This window comes from Lagopus muta, chromosome 7, assembly GCF_023343835.1.
Source record: "Lagopus muta isolate bLagMut1 chromosome 7, bLagMut1 primary, whole genome shotgun sequence".
NCBI lineage: Eukaryota > Metazoa > Chordata > Aves > Galliformes > Phasianidae > Lagopus > Lagopus muta.
Genome location: NC_064439.1, coordinates 47,587,341 through 47,611,923, shown reverse-complemented (window position 1 = coordinate 47,611,923; position 24,583 = coordinate 47,587,341). Strand labels below are relative to the sequence as shown.

Here is a 24,583-nt window from a genome sequence, read left to right as displayed (position 1 = left end):
TGTAGCCTGGCCTCAATTTTAGTCCAATTGCTTAATTTTCTACACTCCCCATGAAAGCCAATTCCCTGGCTGCTGTGTGTCTTCTTTATATTTCCCCATAATGTAGATTCTGGCTGTTTAACTGCAGTAGGCTTTATGATAAGGCTTTTTTTCCCTCTCTCTTGGCAGAACGCTGAGACTTAATTTTAAAAGACGCTGAAACCCCCAAACATCCCCAAATGACTTACAGGGAAAGCAGAGTGTTTTCTAGCTCTGTTTTAAAAAATATTACAATCTTTTTTATTAGGCAATTTTATCATTGTTATAAATAAGTAATTGTACTGGGGAGAAGGGATAATCCTTATTTAATTAAATTCATCTATACTCCCAGGTTGGCAGCAACCAGACATATGTGAGACTAATACCCACAGCCTGCCTGTATGCATGTGCAATTAAAAATTCACTCTACAGTAGCACTGGCAGTTTAGTGTTGCTTTTGGCATTTACAAATTCTTTTATTTTGTGACTTTTTTTTTACCATACACATATGCTGGAGCAGATGTTGCTTATTTGTTGTTTATTCAAATCTGTAGGCTCTGGCAGCTAACTCCATTGTTCTGTAATGAAGCTTTATTCACTGTCCTGTATTAGGACCCAGCAAATGCATGACAGGCAGAGTTAGCTCTCAGCAGGAACTACAGTTATTGTCCTTACTTATTGGCTGTTTATATTCTAAAGCTCACAGTTGAGAAAGCTGGCTGGGCAGGGTAAGGGGCTGGGGGTGCTGTGTGCAGAGGAAAATTACTTGACTCCACTCACTGTATCTTTGCCCTGATGAGGTGCAGACTTGCATGTAAACTCATCTGTTGCAGGGATTTCATATTCAGCACTTGAAAAATAGAGCTGTTCTCCCCCTCTGCCCCCTCTTCTGCCTTGTTCCACCCCCACCCCTGCTGCTCCTTCCTTTTTCAATTAGCCTTTGTAAAGCACTGGGTTTAACTAAAGGATGTTCCAGCGTTGTTCATCCCCTTAACTCAGCACGTGCCTGAAAATTCATTAGCAGCCACATCTATTAGGGAGTCAGTGTTACTTGGGTGCACCTTGTAGACTCCCTTTCTCTCTCTCGCTTCTTCTTTGCTTCCCTCTACCTCAGCGGGGCAGAGACGTACCCGAGAAGCAGGAATTCCTGCATGGCGCTGACCCGGGCATCGAGTGCCAGCAGAAAGGAATTAGCCTGCTGGAAAAGCCCGTGGTAGCCCAGGAGGCAATCAATCAGGAAAGTAACCACCTCCATCTGGCTCCCTGTGACATGGTAGCTCACTACCGAAGCATTTGTGATTCATCTTGTCCCAATGAGTGGTGCCAGGGATCCCGTACACCCATTTTTTGCAGCAGCTGGGAACGTTCTAGCTTCCTTGCATGCTGAGCTAAAGCGTTAGCTCCTGTGACTTATCAAGTGGCAATTCTTTCAATTATCACACCTTCACTCCTCCCACTCACAGGCTTCTCTTATGGTTTGGCACCATGGGAATATTCACAGAATGCAATTGGCATTTCTTTTAATTGACTGAGTGCCAAGAATGTGAATCCTCTTTGTTATCTATTATCCATTGTAATGTCTGCCTGCGACTGAAGTAGCAACCTCTTCAAAAGGGCAGGAGGAAAAGGCACAAATATTTCCTATGCTTCCGAGCGTATAGGATTTTTCTAGGTGCCTTTATTTTCAGTGTAAGGAAGACTTATTTAGTGTTTCTTATTTACTGCACTACCTGCATCGCAGTGCTTTCCTTTGCTGACTACACAGGGATTTTTACTTTTAAAAACAGAATGAATAAAAGGGAAATACAAAGATACAGCCAAAGAGGACACTTGCTAAAGTGGCAATCAAAATCTGGAACTCAAAAATGTCCTATAATTACTCTTCTGTTGGTACTGCCTGATATTTATGTTAAGCTTTGCAATTGGTTAACGATCACATACGGTCTCCTGTTATGAGGTCTCCCTTCAGAAAACACGATGAGTAATAGATCCTTAATAAACATCTATATGTTCTTGAGGCAGTTCATTTGAGTTAGCGTTGTGCAAATATCTTCACAGTAAAAAAATCTCCACTCCTTCCAAAAAAAAATTAAAAAAATCCAGGAAGACACTAAAAAGAACACTCATGGAGTTCCACTTTCTCTGCAAAAAAAGACAAGTTTTGCTATGTTATGAGTGGAAGTTGCTCTTGGGTGCTTTTCTTTTTGGTCTCATGGCTTGGTAGGATGTAACCCTTTGCACAGCACTGGCATTTCTCATATAGAGCAAACAGCACATCTTTGTTGGGGTGTGGGGAGAAGCCCCACTTTGCAAAGCAGTGGTTTTATCTTCTGCAGATGACCTGGCACAGAGGAGTCATCTGCTACCTTTAGCTGTTTTGTTTTGCTTCCGTTTGTTTTATGATGCTGCAGACTACAATTTCCCCATGTTCTGCCCACAAGCCATTTGAAGGCCTTTTCATTCTTCTTACTTCTCTACATAAGACACCTATAAGTGAAACTGAGAGGAAGCTGTGTCATTTTCATGCAATTTTTAGCCTGAAGAAGCCTTGAGGAAAGTGCCGTGGTCCCAGCAATAAGCAAAAACTGCTAAAAAGCAGAGACTGAGAGAAAAGAACAACACTGAAAAGCAAAGTTGTGAAATGATGGAGACCCAGGAGGTGGTGATGCCACAGTCACCAGGGCACAAAATAGGCGGCAAATAGAGGAAATCTGGCACACTTCTGAGCTGGTCTCTGGGAGGCTGAGCCACCTGCCAGTGGTGTCAAGAGGCTCTGGCTGCAGTCCTCAGGTACAGACAGCCATCTCAGGGCCTCTAGGGCTTGTTGGATTTTCAGTGAGTACATTCCTAAAAGTCATTGCACATTCGTAACATTTTGCTGTGCGTATGTGTCATATTTTAGGTCCTGCAGACTGATTCATCCTAGTGGGAAAGGATGTGCATACACTGCTTGCTTGAGGCAGATGGCCCAATGAAAGTTATAAAAACCTGTTGCTGGTTTAAATCCTAGGAAATACAGGGAAATACAAAATACCTTAGGTATTCGTGAGGACAGCTACACAGTTTGAGTGGTCAGTTTAGATTAACAGCCATAGCCTTTTAAATAAGAAAACTTCTGAAATGAAATCTAGCTGTGCAAAAGTTGTGTTGAGGTCTTGAAATGAGACCTTTTCTAATATTTTTTCCTCTGCCATTCCTACCTACACCCTCAACAGAGCACAGCAGGACCAGAGCCTTGCCTGACCATCCATGATGCCGTGCTAATGGCACCTGTTGAAAGACTGGCCATTTGAACCTTAAACCTCGTTCCAAAATTTATCCAACTTCACATCCTACTTCAGTGATTTGTGAGAACACACATACCCTTCTTCTGATGCTCCCATATTGCTTTGCCATGGCTGTTAAGGGAGAGGGCTGGTTCCTGCCATTGTCAGTGACCCCTTTGAGAAGGGGGCTTTGCTGTTTATCCTGGTCATATCTGATACTGTAGAGAGCTCAGAGTTCTTTCCAGATGAAAACTGTGATTCTTATTCCATGGATCTTCTACATACTTGTTGTCTGCTTACCCATACAGAGAATTTCTCCTTGGAAAATATCACTGACTAAAAGAGGCAGTCTCACTAAGCTTGACATTCTTAGGCCTCCCGAACAGTTCAGTGGCTATCACCATGGAAATAGAGCTGCTATAATTGATCTCTACAAAGCAACCACCAAAAGCTAGACACGTATTCTGACCTCCTGATTGCTTTGTCTGCTGCTGACCAGGCAGAATTTGCAGGACCCTTGCAAGACCAAAGAGGCTTTCCACTCATTTTTCTCAAAGGTTTTAAGTTTTGCCAGAAGCCGTTCTTCCTTTTGTGAAGCCTTTCGGTTGCACAGAGCCCTACGAGGCTCACTGCAATCACTTATTTTTTATTCATTATCTTTGTGCAGCTGCTACTGGGAGAAGTTGTGATGTAACATGATCTACAGTGTAGGCTGATGACATTCAGCTCTAGCTCTCATTTTCATCAGAAGCAGACACAACCATCACCCGTCTCTCCCGACATTTGGCAGCGGCATGAATCTGAATTAATGACAGTTGGCTGAAGCTCAGCTGAAATAAGATGGAAGTGATACTGACTCTCAAGGAAAAGTAGGAGGAGGACCTGGCAAAGTTTGAAGCTGTTTCATCAGCTGAAGGAAGATAAAAGACCATTGTCAAAGTGACTGCAATTTTGGGTTTTGACTAGATTCATCGCTACGCCTAACCTCCCAGTCTGCAGAAACATCATCTTTCACAGATAACTGCCTACAGTGTTCTCTCTTTTCCCGTCAAATTCAGCTCTTAGATTACTCATTTGTAGTTTTCTGTTGTTTTTTTTTTTCCATTTGTAGGGCAGTGTGTTCTTGTGTAGGACAAGCAGGAAGCGATCAGAAGCTGTGAGTGGAAGGCAAGGCAGACGCCTTGCTCCAAGCATGGCAGCTTGCAGGGGTGTGCCTGCTGCTCTCAGTGACAACGTGTGAGATTCATGGTGCCATGCTGTATTACCAGACCTGATGGGACCTTTGACCCATCTACTTTAAATACTTTTAAAGGGGTTTCCATGGACCAAATTGTCTGGGCAAAGTTGGAGGTTTCAGAACCGCTGCCACCAAAGCACACACACATCAGTTCTGAGCTCCTCTGGAGAGGCAGAGGATGTTCCACTAATTCAAGGAAGGAAGGTATATCCTTTTCAGTGAGCAGAAGGTAGGGAACGCACTACTTCCCTTGTCTGTGTTCATCTACAATTTAGGCAGAAAGGAAGGGAAATGAACATTAAAAAAAAAGTTTTTTCTTTAATGAGCAGCCTAGTAGAATATTATAATCTAATTCAGTTCTTCTACAAAGCTTCTTTCTACAGAACCTGCAACGTGAGAGAGTGGAAAAGGGAGCCAGCCATCCCACCCACCAGCCCCAGGCGCTTCACGATGGAGTATATTCATACCTGCTGTCACAGTGCTGACTGTAGGGCACAGCAGATGTACTGAAGCTAGTTTTAAATCAGTAAATATGTCCACTGGCATTAAAGCCTGCTAGCATGCAGGTTGGATATCAAGGGTCGTCTAGCCACAGCATCAGGGAGCCAAGTTTGCCCTCTCACCGAACTCTACCAGCATGTTTTGCAGCCTGGGCAGAGCTCCATGCTGCTGTGCTCTGCCTGCTGGCTGTGCTGTGCCACGAGCCTGATAGACACAACCATCTATACACTGAATCTTAAGCCAAAAACTTGGCTGAACCTGGTGCAAAACTGCTTTTTCTTCAGGTGTTTTGGGCGAGAGGGATTGAAAATGAATGCACTAATGGTAGATGCTGTGTTGCTGTGTAGCTGTTTACGCCACGGCAGTTTGTGCCTTTAATGCTTCCTGACCTCATTCCCTCAGGTGCTCGTGGTTGATATTTGGAGAACATATAGGCCAATATCCTCCCAGGGGAGCTGGGGACCCTGGGCGAGGAGCTGGAGCCTGCACAGGAGGATGTGAAGCACCATGTGTGCACGGGGTCACAAGGTGCCAGAGCTCCCCTGGGGCTATGCACATGCCTCCTGCTAATGACGGCCGTGATGTACAGACCCAATGGTTAACAGCATACAGAACTGAAGGCTGCACGTGGAGATGAGGCAAAATATCAGTGGCTTTCACTTGCCAAGTGAGCCCTCTGCTTTACATCTCCCTTGAAGAAGTCCAAGCACCTTGGGCGTAGCGTCATGCATTCCTGTCCCACGTGAGTTCCTTGCAGACAGTGGGGGCCACAGGACTTTCCCCTATACCTAAATATATCAGTGTTACCCAAAATGATGGGGAGAAGAATACTGCAGATGGGTTGAGAAATGAGGTATCAGGGTTTTGACAAGCATAAGTCAGTTCCTCAGAGAAGTCAGATTCTGTTGACCTTGTAGGCTCCACTGGACACAGACCCGTCATTTGTGCTGTCTGTGCAACACTTATGGTTATGGCATGGCACAGGTAATAACATCCAGGGCTCTTTTTATATTTTCACTTTGTCACACTGTCTTGGATCTTTGGCATGGAAACCCCCTTCAATTCATAGGGAGCAAGGGATAGACACATTTCTGAGCTTTGTTTGTTTTTGAATAAAAACAGGTGCTTTTGCTGCATCGAATGCATTTTGGGGTGCATTATTTGCTTTCATATAACATGATTATTCTAATAAGATGATTTATCTAGTTACTGGTATAATGTTGCTGAAAAACAAAATCTGCAAAAAGATGTTGCTAAAAGCTCTGTTTTTTTGTTGGCTTTTGGAAACAGAATTTGTGGTTTATGTGCTGCTGCCATCTAGTGATTATTCTCCTGAATCAGATCTTAACTCAGTTCACTTGCTCATCCATTCTGCAGTGTGGAAAGTGAATCAGTGTTACAGAAGTTGCACAGGAATACTGAAAAGGGGACTAACATTTCAGCAGCACTCAGTCAAATGCTTGTTTTCACAGTCAACAGTCAATAATCAGTGCAGTTGCCTATGAGGGAGGCACGTCCAAGCATAGGGAAAGACAGCATGGTTTTATCGCATACACGGGAACTGGTATGAATAGCAACATTTATTTAACTAAAATGCTGAAAAATGTACAAAATGATTTCTTGTGGTGCAACAAGGTCCAGTGAGCTTCAGAAAATCTGCTTTGCTGGAAAACGTTACCAAAAAGAGTTCTTTGTGCCTTTTGAGAAATTCATATTTTCAGTGGAGTTTTATCAGACCTCAGCGGCCATATAATGGAGTGTAATACTTAAAATCAGTGGTGCCTCTCCTGTCTGGGTAGCAGGAGAGGGGAGTATGCTACTGCTGTTCTCTCACAGCAAGACCAGACCACGTGCAACTGTGCCTTGCAGCTGGCATTTCCTCTAGCACACAGTCAGCTCTTACTACAGTGTCCTTTTCTGGGATGCAACAGGGCAGTGCAGGAGGGATGTTGTGTCTAAATGGGAAGGATACTACTAGTTACCCAAAAACCACCTCATTTCTATTTCAGAAGCAAGTTGATGTATTTTCAAAAATACACTTTTGAAACTCGTGTGTGTGTGTGTGTGTGTGTGTGTGTGTGTGTTGCAAAGTTCTGGAGAGTCAGAACCATCATATCTCCCACTTGCTCACACTAGAGTGTAATGCTGAGCAGCTTTGTTGAACAGCTTTAGTATTTGATGTCTGTGTTTCAGAAGCAAACCACAGAACAGCTAGGATGTAAGAAAAGGTCTATTCAGTTCTAGCACTTCTGTGGACACAGTATAACCTTCATTCAACCTATTTCTTACTGCACTGGTTCTTCCATTCATGCTGTTGTTGATTTCAACTACTGCTGAATCCAAATGTTTTTCAAGCCCCAACCAGTGAGGTATTTATGTGTGCACTAAACTTTGGGCATGGGAACATTACACATAGTCTTAAGCCTGAATCTAGTTTTCTTGCTGAATTTAGCATGAGCATTTAAGCTGTAATGATGCCAGTGCCTTGAGAGTTCTGCGTGAGATTTCAAAGTGCCTTTGCTTATAGTGAAAAAGTCTGACTAAGCCCTTCAGACTTCTTTTTCCTTCACAAAATACCTGACTACCCTGTAGCTCTTCTGTGTTCTTTAGTCCCATGTACAAATAGCTCTAGACGTGCTTAAACACATCAAGGTCCAGCAATATTTAAATGACCACAGGAACTTGAACAGCATGGCTAGGCTGCAATTGGTCATCCTGCTTTTTCCTATGACAGGAGGAGAAGCCCAAATTTTAATATGTGAATTTAAAATTCAAATTAGTGCAGATGCTCTTTCATTCAAAGTTATTGTGCCTGTAATTCCCTCAGTAATCAAATGAGGTAGAAGACAAATAGAGGAGGGCGCCGACCAACATGAATTTGATTCAGTAGACATGCAAAACATATGGATTATTTACAGTCAATGCAGAAGTTCTCATGGCATCTTCTCACATTGTGAGTATTCTCCTGGATGGAAGCTAAAAAGAGGTTGTGTTGTTTGTAGCCAAGTCCACAGAAAACCAGCTGCAGAGTATTCAGAGGAACCCAGAACTGCACTTCAGCACTTATTTTTTACTAATTAGGGAATATTCTTTCATTAGTGGTAAACCTAGGAGCCCAGGAGCTTCAGAAAGTTCCTGTACTGAAAGCTGCTGAAAATGGAAGCCACTGTATCCGCATGCAAATAAGGAGAGAGAGAGAGTCTCTTAATGAATTTGGATTGATCAAGTAAAGGGCTGGAAAGCTGTGGGACCTTTGGGATCTGGAAGGGTATATACTTTCTTATGCGATACAAAATGAAGCAGAGACCTGATTAGTAAATTCCTCCAACCTATTTTTATTTAAAATTCAGGCAGAATAGAAATGGGATGCAGGAGCTGAACTATCCCAGTTCAATTAGCACAAAAAGGCGAGGAGCCAAGGTTTTCCTCACCAAGGTCTTTAGGGGCGATTCTCAGGTTTCCGCTTTCCAGCATAGCCAGATGTATTCTCCGCACAAGGCCCAGAGTTGTAATTTTTAGCTCATAGTTGAATACTGGTCTGGGTCTCTACTTCTTCTCCAAACATACTTTATCTTTCCTTTGTGTGATTCGCTGCATGTATTTGCAGAATCTCTGCAGATTTGGGTGTCTCCACACGCTAGGAGAACTGCGTGGAGCTCCATGAATAATGAATATTTTGGTTCAGCGGATGAGCCAAATGATTGGGGAAAAATGTGATTTGGGTAGACTGGAAACGAAAACATGTTTTGCTTAACGTTCAGGTAATTTAACCCATTTTTTTTCTTCTCCCATCAGTTAAAAAATGACAGATTTGTTTCAGAAAAACAAAACAAAAAACCACATTTGAATGTGAAAGCAACATTTATGTAAATTTTGCTGACCCTTCCCTCTTTCTTTTTGGCCAACTTGTATCCTTCCTAAAAGATGCTCTTCCAATTGCTGGAAGCTCATTCAAAAATAAAGAATTGCTGCTGTGAAATGGTGCTGACAGTGCTTTAGATACTAGCAACAACATACAATCTGGACGTGTTCAGAAGAACTGGTAGTGAGAAGAATTGGTCCTGGGAGATCTAGACCTAGCAGAAGTTCAAGCTGTGGCTATCCTCACCATGCACTACAGCCTGCCAAGAAAACTGTATTGTTACCATTGGCAAACTAGAAGCATTCATAAAGAGGGAAACTCCATTCCTCCACAGGATGGCATTAGGCACGCTCTGAATTTCAGTCTCACTCCCTGTTTGGGACACTGGGTGGAAATGACGTGAGAGATTGGCCAAGCCTTCACCCAAAGTTTCCCCAGTATACAAGTGCTGTCTTCCATTATGTAAACATTACTTGAACCTGGTATACAGGCATTAAACCAAGCTGTGTTTAAACAGATCGTAACTGAGCTGCCTCAATTTGTAAAGGACTTTGACTTTGATCTAGTTCTGATCCAGCCCACAGTACTGCTCTGCATTTCTCCTAGGAGTGTGTTGTTCAGCTTGAAGTCCTCATGGGAGCACTTTGACGATTTCTTCCAAGCTTTTCACCTCACCTTACATTGGAGGGCCATATTTTTTCTGACTAAGTCTTGGTTTTAATTCAGACTTCCATGGAAATCACAGAAATTTTGTCTGGCTATCAATAAAGTGTTCCGTCTCAACTGTTAAAAACTCCTTATGTTAATCTGAGTAGCTTTGATACAGCCTAGCACATTGGGTAGGCTCTCACAAGTCAGTGTGGGATGCAATGATTAAATTAGGCATCTGAATGTACTTGGAATAGATCCGCAGCACAGACCCTCAGAGACCTCACTTCAGATGGAAAAAAATGGAGAATTTAAGCCTTTATTCTGGGAGTATTCGTTTATTACACATCTATCATGTAGGTAGGTGCAAATCAGGTGCCTAACTCAGATGAATATGAAATCACCTTCATTGATGTGAGTGAACTGTTCTTAAAATGGTTCTCTGTCTACTGTAAATTACTTTCTATTTTGCTTACACAAGAACTGTAGAAACTGGATTAACGCTCAGAAGGGTCATAAGATCCTATAATATAACCACTTTTAAATACACATACAGACTTTCAGAGTAGTATGAACCTTGATGTTTTTTCAATGAGAACCATAACAGCCAAACACACGATACCTACTTCCAGGGGAAGTCGAAAGAGGCACATGGAGATGTTCCTAGTCTAGCTGTAGTGCTGCAAACTTGATCTGCAGACATTTCTTCCAGCCTTATTTTTGTTTTCCATGAAAAATCAGCCCCAAAATCACATACTTTGGTTAGTTCTCTAGCTAGTGCAGGAAACTATAAACATAGATGTATGATATTGAGTGTATGTTGTTTGCAATATACGAACACAACTGACTGTCCTGCTGAAGCAGATGCTTTGTAGTTACTGTAATGAGTGGGCCAAACCCGGCAGGAGCCACCTGATTTTGACCAGGTCAGATGGTGAGTTCTAAAAGCACTACTCTTCCATTTAAAGCTGTTGCTTGTTTTCCTACAAGGAACATTCCAGCTACCTTCATAACCTGTGTGTCTTGGCATTAAAACAGGTACCTTTAAACACTAAATAAGCAGACAGCATGGTCTTCTGAGTTTGCAGATTTAAAGCTTGAAGGTCACTCATATCCCCTCATGGAGGGTCTTTCTCTCATGAGACATTTTGAGCCTCACAGTGGTTGAAACTATAGCAGCAAAAGCATTTCTACTTTCAAAATTTTACTAAGCCTTTATTTCTTCATCTTTATGTATGGAAAACTACAGGCCAGACTGACACACTGGAAGCAACAGCTGGCAAAGATGCAAAGGGTAATTGAAACAGCTTTTAAAAAAGTTTAGAGAATACGTAGAGCATTCTCCCTGGAGAATAAGCTGAACCATGATTCTGCTCGTGGGAAACTGCAAGGATGAGTTTTGAGACCGCCCACAGAAGAGGCATTTTTCAGCAGCTTCATTGCAAATTTTGTAATGTGTGAGAAAGGAACCATGTATTTCTCATCTGAAACAGGAAAAGTGACTGACATGTGGGTGATGATGCCAAATGACAATGCAACTAATTCTTTTTAAAAAAGGTAATATGTGGTTTTGGTTTTGCAGTTGGTGTCTACAAATAGATTGCATGATTTTCTTCAATTTATGCCCAAGGTATATCTACTTAAGTCCATCGTTTCTTAATGTGTGAAAACATTATTTATAGACACGTTTTTGGGTTTTTCCAATTCACACAGAGGAGAATTAATAACTCATGGCTCAGAACTGCTTGGTGAACTGTCACATTTTCATGGATAAGACCAGAAAACAGAATGTGTTAAGACTCTGTAGCAGTTATCACAGAATCACAGAATGGCCAGGGTTGGTAGGGACCTCAAGGATCATGAATCTCCAAGCCCCCTGCCAGACGCAGGGCCACCAACCTGCACATTTAATACTAGACCAGGCTGCCCAGAGCCCCATCCAACCTGGCCTTGAACACCTCCAGGGACGGCGCATCCACAACCTCTCTGGGCAGCTGTTCCAGCACCAGTTATGTATGCATGGAAGAAGAGAGGACATGTATGCAGAGTGTCTGCCTCCATCCCACTCTTTTCCTAGCACAGTCCCTTAGCTTGCTTCCCATACTCTGGTTCTCTTTTTGTGCCAGGTATCTGAGAATGTGAAGGCACTATGAGCGTAAAGGTTATCTGAAAATGTCCATTATCCAAGGGCTGGGAGTTAATCAGGGTGTACTGGATAACTTTGGGCTTACTCTCTAGCATTTGTACTTTTGGAGAGGATTGGCTTATACTGATGATACTGGATAGCTAACAGTGTATCTAGTTGCAAATGTTGAAGTAAAAACTAATGTAGCCAGATGACATTGGTGCTAGATTACAAATCTTCTCTGGAGCAGATCTAGAATATCCTCCTTCCACTTTTATGTCTTACCATGCAATCATACATCATTTCTACTTGTTACTATTCTACTTGCTGAATTCCAACCAAAATCAACCAAGGTTCCTCAAAGTAAGGATAAACTGATCTGGTGAGACTCAAGGGCAGCACCCTCTTCCTGCAGAATTCACCTGGTTGAAGCCACTCAAATTACACAGTGCTGCATGAAACTTGGCAGGAGCCAGTTCTAGCAACCAACTGTCAAAAGACAACATGCTTAGTGAAGGAAAACAAATGGCTGGATTATTTATAGATTACTTACATTGCATATGTTGTGCAAATATATCAAAAATGAAATCTGCAGCTGATGATTAAACTGGAGGATAAGTGAGCATCATCAGCTGTAGCTATCCTGAGCACATGTTGTTATTTGTTCTGGCCATAGTGATATTACAGCTTTCTGGGGAACAGCACCAGGGTCAAGAATGTTTCTAGAAGTGGAAAATACACTTGAAGTGCCCCTGGTTAGCTCTGTGTTTATTTTGGCCAAGTGCTGCTATTTGCTTTCTTTGTAATTTTTCTCATCTTTTGTTTTCCCCAGCAGAGATGATGGTGACAAGAACAAGCAGCTGCCAGTCAGACAGCAGTGGGTTCATGGAGGAGCTGCCAGAATCTTTAGTACTGCAAGTAAGAAATCAACAATATTAGTCAGTGGGTCTATGAAACCTCTGTAACCTTAGCACAAATAACAAAATGTAATAATTAAAAATAAAAATCATGGAGTCGTGAAAGCTTCATGAACACAAATTCATCCTCCTAGAGAACCTCAGAAGGCAAGAAGTATTCTCAGAGTTTTATCCAACTCTTCTACCACACTAATGCATGGTTAGATAAGAAATGAGACAATAGCTTTTGATTATGTGGTTTGCTGGTATTTAAAAATGTGTTTAAAGAGGCTTTATGTGCGGAGATGTCCAGGACAAAATGATGATGGGCAAATGCTTGTGATAGCAAAATTCCAATATTTCAATTCCTCTTATGTATTTTTTCCTTCTGTATATTTTTCTGCTTTCTGTTTTTCTTTACTTTCCTTTTTTTTTCTTTTTTTCCCCTTCAGAATGTACCTTTGTCAGGAAAGAGGAATATTTTTTCTGATCTCTATAACCAACGAACAGCTCTGTCACATACAACAGAGTTTCCTCTGTTAAATCAAGATTTCCATCAAAATCAAGATGATCGTGTTGGTGAAGTCTTCATCAGAGCTTGTGAAAGCATCGAGATGGTATCTAGACCAACAAAAGCATGCAGAGACCAGGGAGAAGAGATTTCCCTTCTGCTGACTGCGGAAAATGGCAAGCATCAGTCCTGTAATGCTGGGCTGCAGAGTTCTGTCCAAGACAGAGTATGTGGCGTGGAAGAGTATAAAACTGAAGGACAGCATCTTGAAAAAGAGGAGTACACAGAAGAGAATACTCCTTTCGAGGGTGATACTCAAGATGAAGGAGATCTGGTCTCATCAAAATTTCATTGTCAGCTTAATTTCAGTACAGGACATAAAAATATGAATGCAGCCCTCACTGAACTGAGTGATACAAACCCTGAGAGCAAGCTCGGAGGTGATGATGAAAGTGAGAGAGGCCTGATGGAAAACGGCAGTGAAGTCACATGTCACAGAAATGCCCACACAGACTGTACAGAATGTGATGAAGAACTGTGGTGGGGTGTGGAAGAGTTTGTCAGAAATGGTGCCATGCTTGCAGCAAATGAGGTTACAAACAGGCAGAAGTTTTGTAAAATGGGTGCTGATGTGAAAAAAATAAGATGCTTCTCTAGAAGGGGCGTCCCAGAAACTCTGTGTAAGGGCTGTGCCGCTCCAAGCTGCTCTTCACAAGTGTCTCACAGGCCTCCTCTGTGCCGAGCAGGAGCGCCAGGGTTAAGTTCACCCAACGAGCAAGAGATAGGGGGCACAAGGGAAATGTTAGGCACTAACAAACCAGAACTAGGGGACTCTGTCCAAAACTGTGAAATGACTCGTACTCCTCTGACATCTGTTACTGTTCAGATGCCTTCAGGCCTGGAACTTACTTCAAGGGTGAAGTGCACTAGGCAAAATGTTCCTTGCACTGAAAGCCTTGCTAGGGATGACCATGTGGACTCGTCTAAGGTGTCAGCACACTGCTCTGAGGGTGCTAGTCCCATATGGTCAGACCCAGGGGCTTCAGAGGACGGTGTGAAGCAGACCACTGACACCCCCAGCCAAACTGGAGAAAACAGGAAGACCAGGCAGCTGCCTGTGCTTTGCCCACCCCATCGCCACCTGACAAAATCAGCCTCCCTTGACACCGTGCTCTCTGGAAAATACAAATACAGGCCACACCACTGCAGTGAAACCTGCAGCAGTCCCTGCTGCCACTACTGCTGCTGCCATGGTTGCTGCTGCTGCTGCTTATGGACGTGTCCTGTGGCTGTTTCTCTCCATAGCCCCATGGGTTGCTGCTCAAACCAGGCTGCCAACAAGCTGAAGCTCCTGAGGACGCTGACGTTTCTGCAGGAAAACGCAATGCAAAATCTTCCTCTGGTGAGTAGATTTCTTCAAATAATTGTGCACAACGACAGCTGACACGCTCATGTGCCATGTGCACAAGCTGCCTTTCCCTTTCCCCGCCTCTCATGCTTGTTTTTTTAGTGAGACAAATACTGGGAATATAACCTGAGTCAAGGAAGGAAGCATTTCTTTCCAAACAAAAGTGGCAAACACCTTCAGTTTTGTGGGACTGCTTATTTTTGTAATGTTCAGTTCAGTCTCAAAATGGTTGCTGTAAACTGAATGATAAAATTTACAGTTTAAATGAAGATCTGAGATAAGATCTGGTTTACAGCATGGGGCTCAGTGAGTTTGAATGATTTCCAGTGAATCAGCTGAGTTACAGTAGCTGAGTAGCTTTCTGGACTGCAGAAAATACAAAGTGAAATCCCCTTTTACTGGGAGCTACCTTAAGTTCTATTGCATAGTGTTTGCTAAATACAAACCGTGCATACCCAGATACATCCATCAGCCAGACTGTTTTAAATCAAAGTGAATGGCAACTTCTCAGGGCTTCAAGGCATTTCATCATGGGAGAGTAGGAAGCTTCCATGAAATCTAGAATTGTGTTAAGACAACTTTCTGCAATAAAAAATGCAGATTTTTATTTCTTTGGTCCGAATTCCTGTGAGTTCCCAAAAACTGTGAAAGGCTCAGGGTGTGTTGAGGAAGAAGGGAACTGGGAAAGGCTTCTGTCCTGAGAAAAATGTGGAAAGGAGCAGCGCACATCCCTGCTAATTTGCAGGAGTTTCTATTTTCACTTTTTTTTTTTACACGTCATAAGGTTATGAGAATTAAACTGTTGTACAAATTGAGGAAGAAAATGTTTACATAAAAGTCTGAAAAAGTGAAACTTTTTTTTTTTTTCCCTGCAATATCACTGAATGTATGCATCTGCAGTGTCCTGTCTTTGGACAGTATAGGGAAAAGCATGCATTTTGTTAGCTACCTTGCTGTTGCCACACGATGGCAGTGAGTCAGTACCTTATGGTGGATGGGGAAGACCTCTCATACTGTTCTCTCACCCTCCTAATGGGGGCTAGTGGTGTTTTTTCTTACGTAGTCTATGTAGTTTAGGGAATGTGGAAAGAACAAACTTGCCCACGATCCATTCTTAGGGATATGGTTCCACATCCCAGTCACCATGCAATAAGCGAGTGAATTTACTGAATATTAGTCACAATAGAGATTGCACTTGTGCACGCTTTGTGCTTTGCATTTAAGGTCTTTTACAGGAACAAGCTCTCAGGTTATGTCCCATTTACCATGCAGTCAACACGGAGCAACTGTTAGATAGCAAATTCACACTATTTAAACACAATTTACCCTAACTAGGGTCCAGGTCCAGGAAAAAGTAGTCACTGCAGTATCCTTGCTGAGCCTGAGCTGTGAATAAATCTGTGTGAGCATGTGCTCTGCAATGTACTTCCAGGGTCAGGTCATGGGAGGCTGTCCATACCTCATCCATAACATTTTACCAAATGTACCCTCGTGTACTTCTTGGATCTTTTGCATGGTAATTTCTAGATTTCTGTTAGCCTCAAGGAACCATCTAGAAATTTATCTGTAGCTCACTGACTTCTGCTTAGAGAAGTGCAGGACTGAAGCTCTTCCAGCTCATTAGTGTACACTTTTCTGGTGGACAAAAGTCTTTACTCTGCTCAGACTTGAAGAGGAATTTTTGGTTACCATGTGGGCACTGCTTACTCACACCCCACACACTCCCATCTAGAAAGAGCCAGGCTTTCTGAGGTTAAAATTAAAGATTATGGAGGGGTCTTGAGATGAGCAGTCATCCAGTGCTGAACTTGAAGGTCTTCATGACACACTGACTGCCTCAATGGAGCTTGAGACTGCTGCCCAAACCTGTAGCAGTAAGAGAACCAGCTGCAGTCCACGTGGAGCAGATACTTAGCATAGCTCACCTTTGCTGCAGCCACAGGGCCAGTCCTGTCAAACCATTGCCAGTCTCTGATTAGCTCTTTCCAGTGCTATCCCATAGCTTTTAAGGCGAGATATTTCATTTACTACTGTGGGAGGTTTTATGCCTGGGTCATGCACATCAAGAGCCTGCCTGCCACAGGAGCTGCATTAAAATGGAGACTGAGTTTTCTCAAATGCTCGGAGAGCATCTTTTGACCTCTAACTGAAGCTGGACCCCAGCAGGGATAACTTCCTCATAATTCAGGCCTTTTGGGGACTGGGAGATAACATTCAATCTAACAAACGTAAAAAGATCATCAAAAGGTGATTGCATGGATCTCAAGAGATCAAGCATTGCCCAACTCTGCAAACGTGCCACTTGCTCTCTATTATTTACAGTGGTCAACACTGGAGAGCAGGTTCCCACACTGTCTTCCTATGGATTACAAGAGACTAAAATCTGCTAAAATGGTAACATCTCACTTCTGCTTACACTCTGACTAGCTTCAGAGTAATAGGGGAGCACATCTTTAGAAGGCAGATGGTACTGTCTCCAAAATAACTTGGATGCTGCTGTCTGCTTTGCTTTTTTGAACAAGGAATAAAAAGCCAAGTAAAGGTCTTTAATGGGGCTAGAAACCTAGATCAATGGATACTGGTAATAGGATTTCTTTTGATATTACTAGTGGGTTGTCCCTATATTACTTCTGTGCTCCAAGGTAGTAATGAGAAAGTCTTTCAGTAGAATTTTTTATATACTATTGTTGTTCATTGTTCTCACCTGCTTTGAGACATTCCTAGTGTTTATATCAGAGATGATTAGTCATAATAAATTCCTTCTCTCAGTCAAGAGAAATGGTCACATATATGGCATTGATTCTCTAACTTATCACAGATGTTTGTTTTTGAATCAGAACAATTGCTCTTTTACCTTATTTGGATGTACACATGTTGCAGTAAATGTCTGCTCTTGGGTTAGATAAACCCAGTTCTAGCGTTCTAAGAGGAAACTGGTGAGCAATTATTGGTGTAATGCTTACAATCTGTCAGGAAGACATCTGTCCCTCTTATAGTTCTTACGTATCTTTCCTGTCAGTTTTCTTCTCACTTCCCCTATTTCTCCTTTTTCAAAACTGTTTCTAAATTCCAGTGGACATTAACTTAACCTATCACTTATCCATAGCAACTCATACTGCCGAAAGATAATATATGACAATATAATACCAGAACTGAGCACTGTGTCAGATTTTGATCAAAGTCCATTTCCCCTTCAGTGGCAAAAATGAAATTCCCATTGACTTGAGTAGTACCAAGACTTCATCCTACAGGATTTAGGAAAGAAGTAGTAACCAGGATGCAGATGGTGCACCCAGAGCAAAGTCTGGGCTTTTGCAGCAGTTGCTCGTAGTCCTTGTTGTGCAGGTATGAAGAGGACACGTGCCCTGTGGGCTGTCAGCTTCAAACACACTCAACACCGAGGCGCTCAAAGAAGAGTCATAGAAAAGTCAAGTAAAGTGTCTTCTTGCTTTTCTCCACAGTGTACTGACGAAATAGAGTTGATGAAGATCTCCTGCCAGCACTTCCATGAGAAGCTGGATGAGATTGAACGGCACCTGACCGAACAGCAGGCACTGTTTTCCAATTATATGCCAGAAGAAGGAAGGTAAAGGCAGTCCCACACATTTAAACCCAAAGCTAACATCAGCAGCAGTGTGTGTGATGTGTCTGGGCACTTGTGTTACTGTAGATTTGCTGATCAGTGGGGTGCAGCTGTGAGCATCATGCAAGTGGAAGAGAAAATTGCTGTGGTTTTTGCTCAGAAGAAAGTCTTAACTTTTTTTCTGCATTGTTCAAGCAGTGCATTTTGAAGACGATTGTTCCATAGATTTAGGCTGGATATATTTTAACAATAGGAATGCAGGAACTGACTTAATTCAGCTCATATTCAAAGTGATTATTGAGAAGTCATGGAATATTCCAGTGCTCAAATATTCACAGAATTAGTAGGGGCTTCCAGTCTTGAGCTGCCTCAAAGTGCAACACTTATGCAGGTCTTTATGCTGGTAATAAATCTTAAGAGATGAAATTGCCTAAACTGAGGCTCTGTAACTGCTCTGTGACTGCAACACATTTAACTTGCAAATGGGATAACTGAAGAATGGAGGGCTGATATTGTTTTGCAAATTATTCTGTGATCATGGGTAGAAACAAAATGGCAACAAAGGGGGATATAGGTGTACTGGTGGAGCTAAGGAAGAAAGTGTGCACCGCTCACTAAAGCGTGCTCTCATTGCTGTCTCTACAGGGAGGAAAGCAGAAACCTGCAATGCCTACATCAAGCCATTCGTCAGGAGATGGCAGAGCTGGAACTCTGTCTGAATGATAGAGCTTACCAAGTTGGGGAGGGCATCCTGATGGTATGCTGCACAAGCTCTGGGTCATGTGGGAGAGCTTCCCTGACAAGCCTGGGTTAAAGGGTCAGAAAACAACAGCCACTGTCAGAGGTCCTTTTGCAGATTTTATAGTATATTTATCTGTAGGAATAAAATGCCCTCTAGGCCTTTCTCCTTCTTTTTCTGGCAGTATCTCATTTGCCAAATACTGCATGTCTTCTTCGAATCAAGCATCAGAGCAGGCATGCTTCATATACTCTTGTGTATCCTGCTTGATTCCTTTTATTATATTTTTATTACTGCAATATGCTTTTCCTTCTATTTTCTCTGCAGCAGCTGGACCAATTACTGGTAGAACAATCCCATCTGTTTTCTGAGCTCGGACTTTCTGATTGGAAGGGAGAAAGAAATGCCCAGAATAAACAAGCACTTCCAGATGCTGCTGGTGCTAGAAGTGGGTGCTCAGAAGGGGTGCCCCAAAGAGCTGCTAGCAAAAACACCACAGCAGCAGGCCTTCTCTCTGCCCTGAAGCCAGAGGCACCCTTAATGCTGCTTCCTACCAGGACAGTGCCTGAGCCAAATTCATCCACACAGGATCTGCAGGAGCCCTCCATCAGTAAAAAAGAAATGAAAGGACCTCCTCAAGCAAAAACCGAATTTAAGGCCTTTATACACAATGTAAGGAGCTGTTTTAGACTTACCTTCAAGGTTGTAAGTGGAAGGGATCACTGAGCCACAATGCAGATTCCCTACGTGGTGCTTCAGTGCCACAGCTTAGATCATGGTCCTTTCCTGCTCAGCACTGCATTCATCCCAAGGGCTGGAGTCTGTGCTTTGGGGCACTGCCACCCTGCACAGGCTGAGACCATACCTGCCTTGTTATTTCTCTCTAAGCTGTGGCAAACGCTCCAGAGGGAAGAATATATAAATATGTACATGCAGTATGCCTGGCTTGCTTGAACTCTGAGTGCAGCTGTTTGACTAATTAGTATATTCAACCCTCACCCACCATGTGAAATTAGTTATTTATGGCTTCAATTTGCAGAGCCGATTACCTGGTTTTACAAGGGCAGTAAAGGCAGTGAAATGGAAGGCTTGTTGTTTCTCCGGAGAAATTCCAAGTCAGCATTTCTAAATGATCTGATTACAATCAAAAGAGTTGTTTGCTTGCCTTTCTGTGTATAAAATATTTCTAGATAGTCTCTTAGCTGCCTTATACTTTAATAGTCTCTTCCAACTAAGTATGTGGAGCACTTTTTAAAGGACTGATCATTCTCTTAACTGAAAACTTAGGGTCTAATTCTGCATAACACCATCAGAGCTTTGCATTACAATCTTACACTGTTTTGCTGATTTATGTTGGTATTACTATTGATACTAACAAGCAGAATCAGATTCCTCTGCAAAAAATTCAAAGAATGGGAACCACAGGCAATAAGGTGCAAAGAGCTGAAGTATCTCATATCATGTTTTGTACCCATTTCCTTTTTACAGTAATCTTGGTCATTTTCTCAACATAACACTTTTTTCATTTTTTTTTTTTTCTCCAGTTGAAGAAATCTTTCCAAAATCCTTTAGGTAACGATTCAGCTGAAGGGAAAGACTGACGGATGACAGAGTGATGGATTTTGTTTCTAGTAACTGTGGCCTTTCTCCTTCAATACGTGATGCATCTCAGAAACGAATGAGCAAAACATTGCTTTGTCGAGAGTTCTGATCATAGTAATTTCATTTGCAATGAGATGATTGGCCAGAAACATAGGCAACTTTATGGAATGTCTCAAAGAGAGGTACTGTGTGTTGTGCTATTCTGTGATTGCAGAACTTACTACATTCCCCTCGGCCATCATCTGGAGTAGGGCAGTTCTTTGCAAAGGAGAGAGAGCTTATTTTTAGAAGAAACTTGTGAAGGTCACCTTACAGCCAATTACTTTAATAAAATCAATGCCAATCTCCAAGTCCAAACTGCCTTGCATATAGTCATAGCCCCTTTCTAGCTTTTAACTAGCTATTAAAGTCTAATTTGCCTCTGACTAATTTGATGAGTTTTGTATCTATTCTCAGTACCAAATCAGAAGCATACCTACAGTGTACAAGACCTTAAACACTCATGCTGTCAAAACATTACTGTGGATCATACACTGACTGTCCTGTTCATTTTCATATTTATTTCACATAAATCTAATTAAATAAAATGAGACTAGAAACACAGGATTTACTACACTATAAAACTTGAATCAGAATCCTAGTTTAGTTTTCTGGAGAGTGAGCAAAGCCTGGATTCATTTAGGAAAAAAAAAGAAAGAAAAAAGAAAAAAGGAAAAAGAAAATAAAAAGACCTCTCTGATTTGGAGTACAGAAAAGAAATCCAACTAGTTCATTTTCAAAGCAGTTTGTGCTCCTGCTTTCAGTTTAGCGCTTCCCAGACTGTGAGACGCCCTACTGGCTTGTTTATTTAATGCTCTGGAGGGATCTTAGGTGTCATTTAGGCTTTGGTGTTGCAAATCACAGCTCTGCGAAGGTGCAAATAGAAGGAGCATTTGCACATGTTCAAGGAGAAAATTGAGTCAAACATGCTGAGCAGCCTGGAGGCTTCCTGCACCTCCACGTTTCCACAGATGTTCAAGGTAATAAAATGATTGGGGGAGAGAAGTTCATAACACATGAACCAACAAGATCCTCCACAGCCTGCTGGGCCATGAATTTTACTGGTTGAAATCTGCCCCTTTCTTGAAACCCCACATGGGATTTGTACATCGCTTCCATGCTATCAAATGTTTAGGAGTTTATATGGCAAGATTTGCCACTAATTCCTTTGAAGCTGCTGGGATTTATCCAGATAGCACCAGAATAACCTTCATCTCCACTTATGAACTGTACTTGTAGACGTTGTACTTCAGTTTGTAAAGGAGGGCACGTAAAGAGCACAGAGAAGGATATACAATCATGCCTGTGCCAAAGGGCTCCTGGAAGAAAGGGCAAAGAAGTTTCATTTCTTCACCAGCACTGGGGCTTTGATTCCTCCCATGAAGCAAGACTTTTTTTGTGTGTTTCAAGGCAGCATGCTAAGTTAAAGCTGTATATGGATGTAATGCTACAGCCACTGCGTGCCTATCTTACAGACATAAGGTATCCATACCACATTATGTGAATAGGTGCAGCAATTGGTAGGTGGCAGCTATTCTTCATCACAGGTCCTCTGATGCCATGTGAAATTCACCATCTGTGTTCACAATCAGGACTGAACGTGACTCCTGCTAGCAGAACTTTCCTGTTTGAATAGTTTCTAGATGACTGGCACGTGCAGTCCAGTTCCTCATGTCAATTTAGTTGTAAAACATGCAAGCTGTGGGGGAATAGGGTTCCCCCAAATGCAACACTTTGACATCCATAAATACATTATTTCCTTGGTCAAGCTTGGATTTAAAGGTAGAGAAGCCTTTAAGCATATGTGTTTTTAATAGTTAAGCTGTAATCTCACAGCAATAAAAAATATGCTAAGCAATGGAAAGGGGAAAAGTCTTTTGACTTATCTTAGAGTATAACTTCAAAACCCCTGTGAGCATGTTACAGGGACATCTGGATTGAATTTCTTAATGCTGCTGTTGAAGATGTGGGAAAGAAGAAGACAATAATTTTGGGATCGGGAAAGTCTGGAGTATCCCTGGTGAGCAAAACAACCCAGATGTATGCCTGCTTTTCCTTACACTCACAGTGCTACCAGCCTTTTAAATTCTCCTCTTTCCCATTAGGGCAGTCATAAGTAAATATGATGGGAATCTTAAAAATAATTCCACAGAATTAATGAAATATTAAAATATCTGATTCAGTAACATTATTGTGCTCACCAGTGAGAACCACAGCTTGCAGGCTTACAAGGCAGCAGGTTTTATCTTGGTGGGGGCTACGCTGCTTGTGAAAAGCATCAGTGCTGAGCAGTTTGCATCTGAAATCTGAAGAAAACTGACCCTGTGACACTGCAGGAGTTCTGGGTTAAAAAATAATAATAAAAAATAGTTGGAGAAATTGCAGTAGTAGCAGTATTTGAGCTAAAGACTGCTTTCATCCCAGTTCTGGTACTCACAACTGCAATGGCTGTACCATTGGCCCTGTTTCAGGGAACTGCTAAGGCTCCACGGTTGTCCAGGCTTCAACGTGCTATGGAAATGGCAAGATGGATAGGGGTGGACACTGCTGTGTTACAGAGGTGCTGCTTCTCCCAGTTCTCCAGCCCTCTTTCAGCATCCCTAGATTGCTGAGATCCTAAAACTGTCATCTCAAATCCTTTTCATTCCATTAAGAGCTTAATGCCTCCTTCACTCTGTTAACAGTTTCTGGAATGCAAGGGCCACATACTGCCTCACCAAAGCACGTTATAGGGAAGGGGGAGATTACAAAAAAACAGTAATAAAGATTCCCCAACAAAGGTAGAAAATCACCCACCCTAGTTCAGTAACAATTCACGTGACTTGAATTTTGCTTCTTATGTCATTGTCTTTTGCCTTCATTGGTTTTCCCTGATGCCCCATAAATCTTTAAACCCTGAAGCTAAAAAAGACTGCACTGTGCACCAGCTTTAATACTGATTTTGCTAGAGAGTATAAAATCTAGAGAGATAATGAGGAAATTCATCTGAGGTGCCCTGCCAAGGGCTCCCATTAGTCGCTTTACCAGGCATCAATTCAATAAACCCTTGAGAGCGACACATGAATAAACATTAGAGCCTCCCTGGTATGTTAATGCATCAGTTGCCTGATTGTCACTGCTGCCAACAGACTCCAGGAAAAGAAGTATCTTGGGAGCTCAGCCCCTTCCAACTTCAAGTTCAAAGTAGGTTTGACACCACCTTAGGAGAAGACAAGGCTCAGGAGAGCAGTGTGATGGCCCAATAAGATGGCACAGCTGCTTTCAGGAGCAGTGACCTCACCTGGATGCAACGTCCAGACCTGTCCAGCCTGGGTCTGCTATCCAATACTGTGTCTGCTGTGTCAGATCCATGCTCATTCCCATGCAGGAACGGAATTTGTGTTTGAACAGAAAGTCTCAAATACTGACCCAGCAATAGGAACTGAGCTGCTTAATGCGAATGACTGTCTCTTGCAGGGCTACTAGATAGTCCTCGTCTTATTCCTGGCTATACCACATGCTCTGTGTGACCAAGGCCTTTTTCTTTACCCAGTGGGGGTCTTTATTCTCTTCTTTCTGTCTCATCTAACGAGGTTTTAAATTTCTCACTGAGAAGTGATTCCTTCATAACCTGTCCACAAAGAGCTGGGCATAGTGGGGACAAAGTATCAGTTGGGACCTCTGCTTGCTGCTGCAGTAGCTGTATGAGGCTGCCTTTCATTAAGATCCATTGGTATTTAAGAAGCAGCTGCGGTGTCACTTCATAGAACTGTTGACCGTTTTAACTTCCTCTTCTCCAGAAGCAAGGTTTTGATCTTCCTTGTAGAAATGGACACAGACAAAAGCCTGAACAAACTGGCAATTTTCTTATGAAATGGGAAAGCTCAGAATCTGAGATCTCCAGAAATCAAAAGAACATGAAACAACACTATTCTCACTTCACCAGAGAGGTGCATTTGAATTCATCTATCTTCATTTCATTCTTCTCCATTGTCTTTTCTTGGGCGCATCATTCACTCAATTAGCACAGATCACAGCCAGTAAGGGACACAGGTGTGTCCCACTGAGGCAACTCAACCTTAATATGGAAAACATTTATTACCATGACAAATAATGCAGAACATTGGCAGCATTTCCCTGAAATTATAATTTTCCCATTAAAAAATAAA

The 24,583-nt window shown here is 42.3% G+C and overlaps 1 protein-coding gene across 1 annotated transcript in view; it reads left to right on the top strand.

Annotated features, from left to right (window-relative positions):
- The window catches only part of ITPRID1 (ITPR interacting domain containing 1), a 46,174-nt gene extending 23,593 nt beyond the window's left edge, over positions 1-22,581 (top strand). Inside the window, exons 7-12 of the mRNA XM_048950754.1 lie at positions 12,490-12,575; positions 13,006-14,466; positions 17,934-18,058; positions 18,701-18,812; positions 19,122-19,466; positions 20,339-22,581. Of these exons, the coding sequence (XP_048806711.1) occupies positions 12,490-12,575; positions 13,006-14,466; positions 17,934-18,058; positions 18,701-18,812; positions 19,122-19,466; positions 20,339-20,395 (2,186 nt within the window). The 3' untranslated portion in view covers positions 20,396-22,581. The remainder of the gene's footprint in view (positions 1-12,489; positions 12,576-13,005; positions 14,467-17,933; positions 18,059-18,700; positions 18,813-19,121; positions 19,467-20,338) is intronic.
- Positions 22,582-24,583: the final 2,002 nt, after the last annotated feature.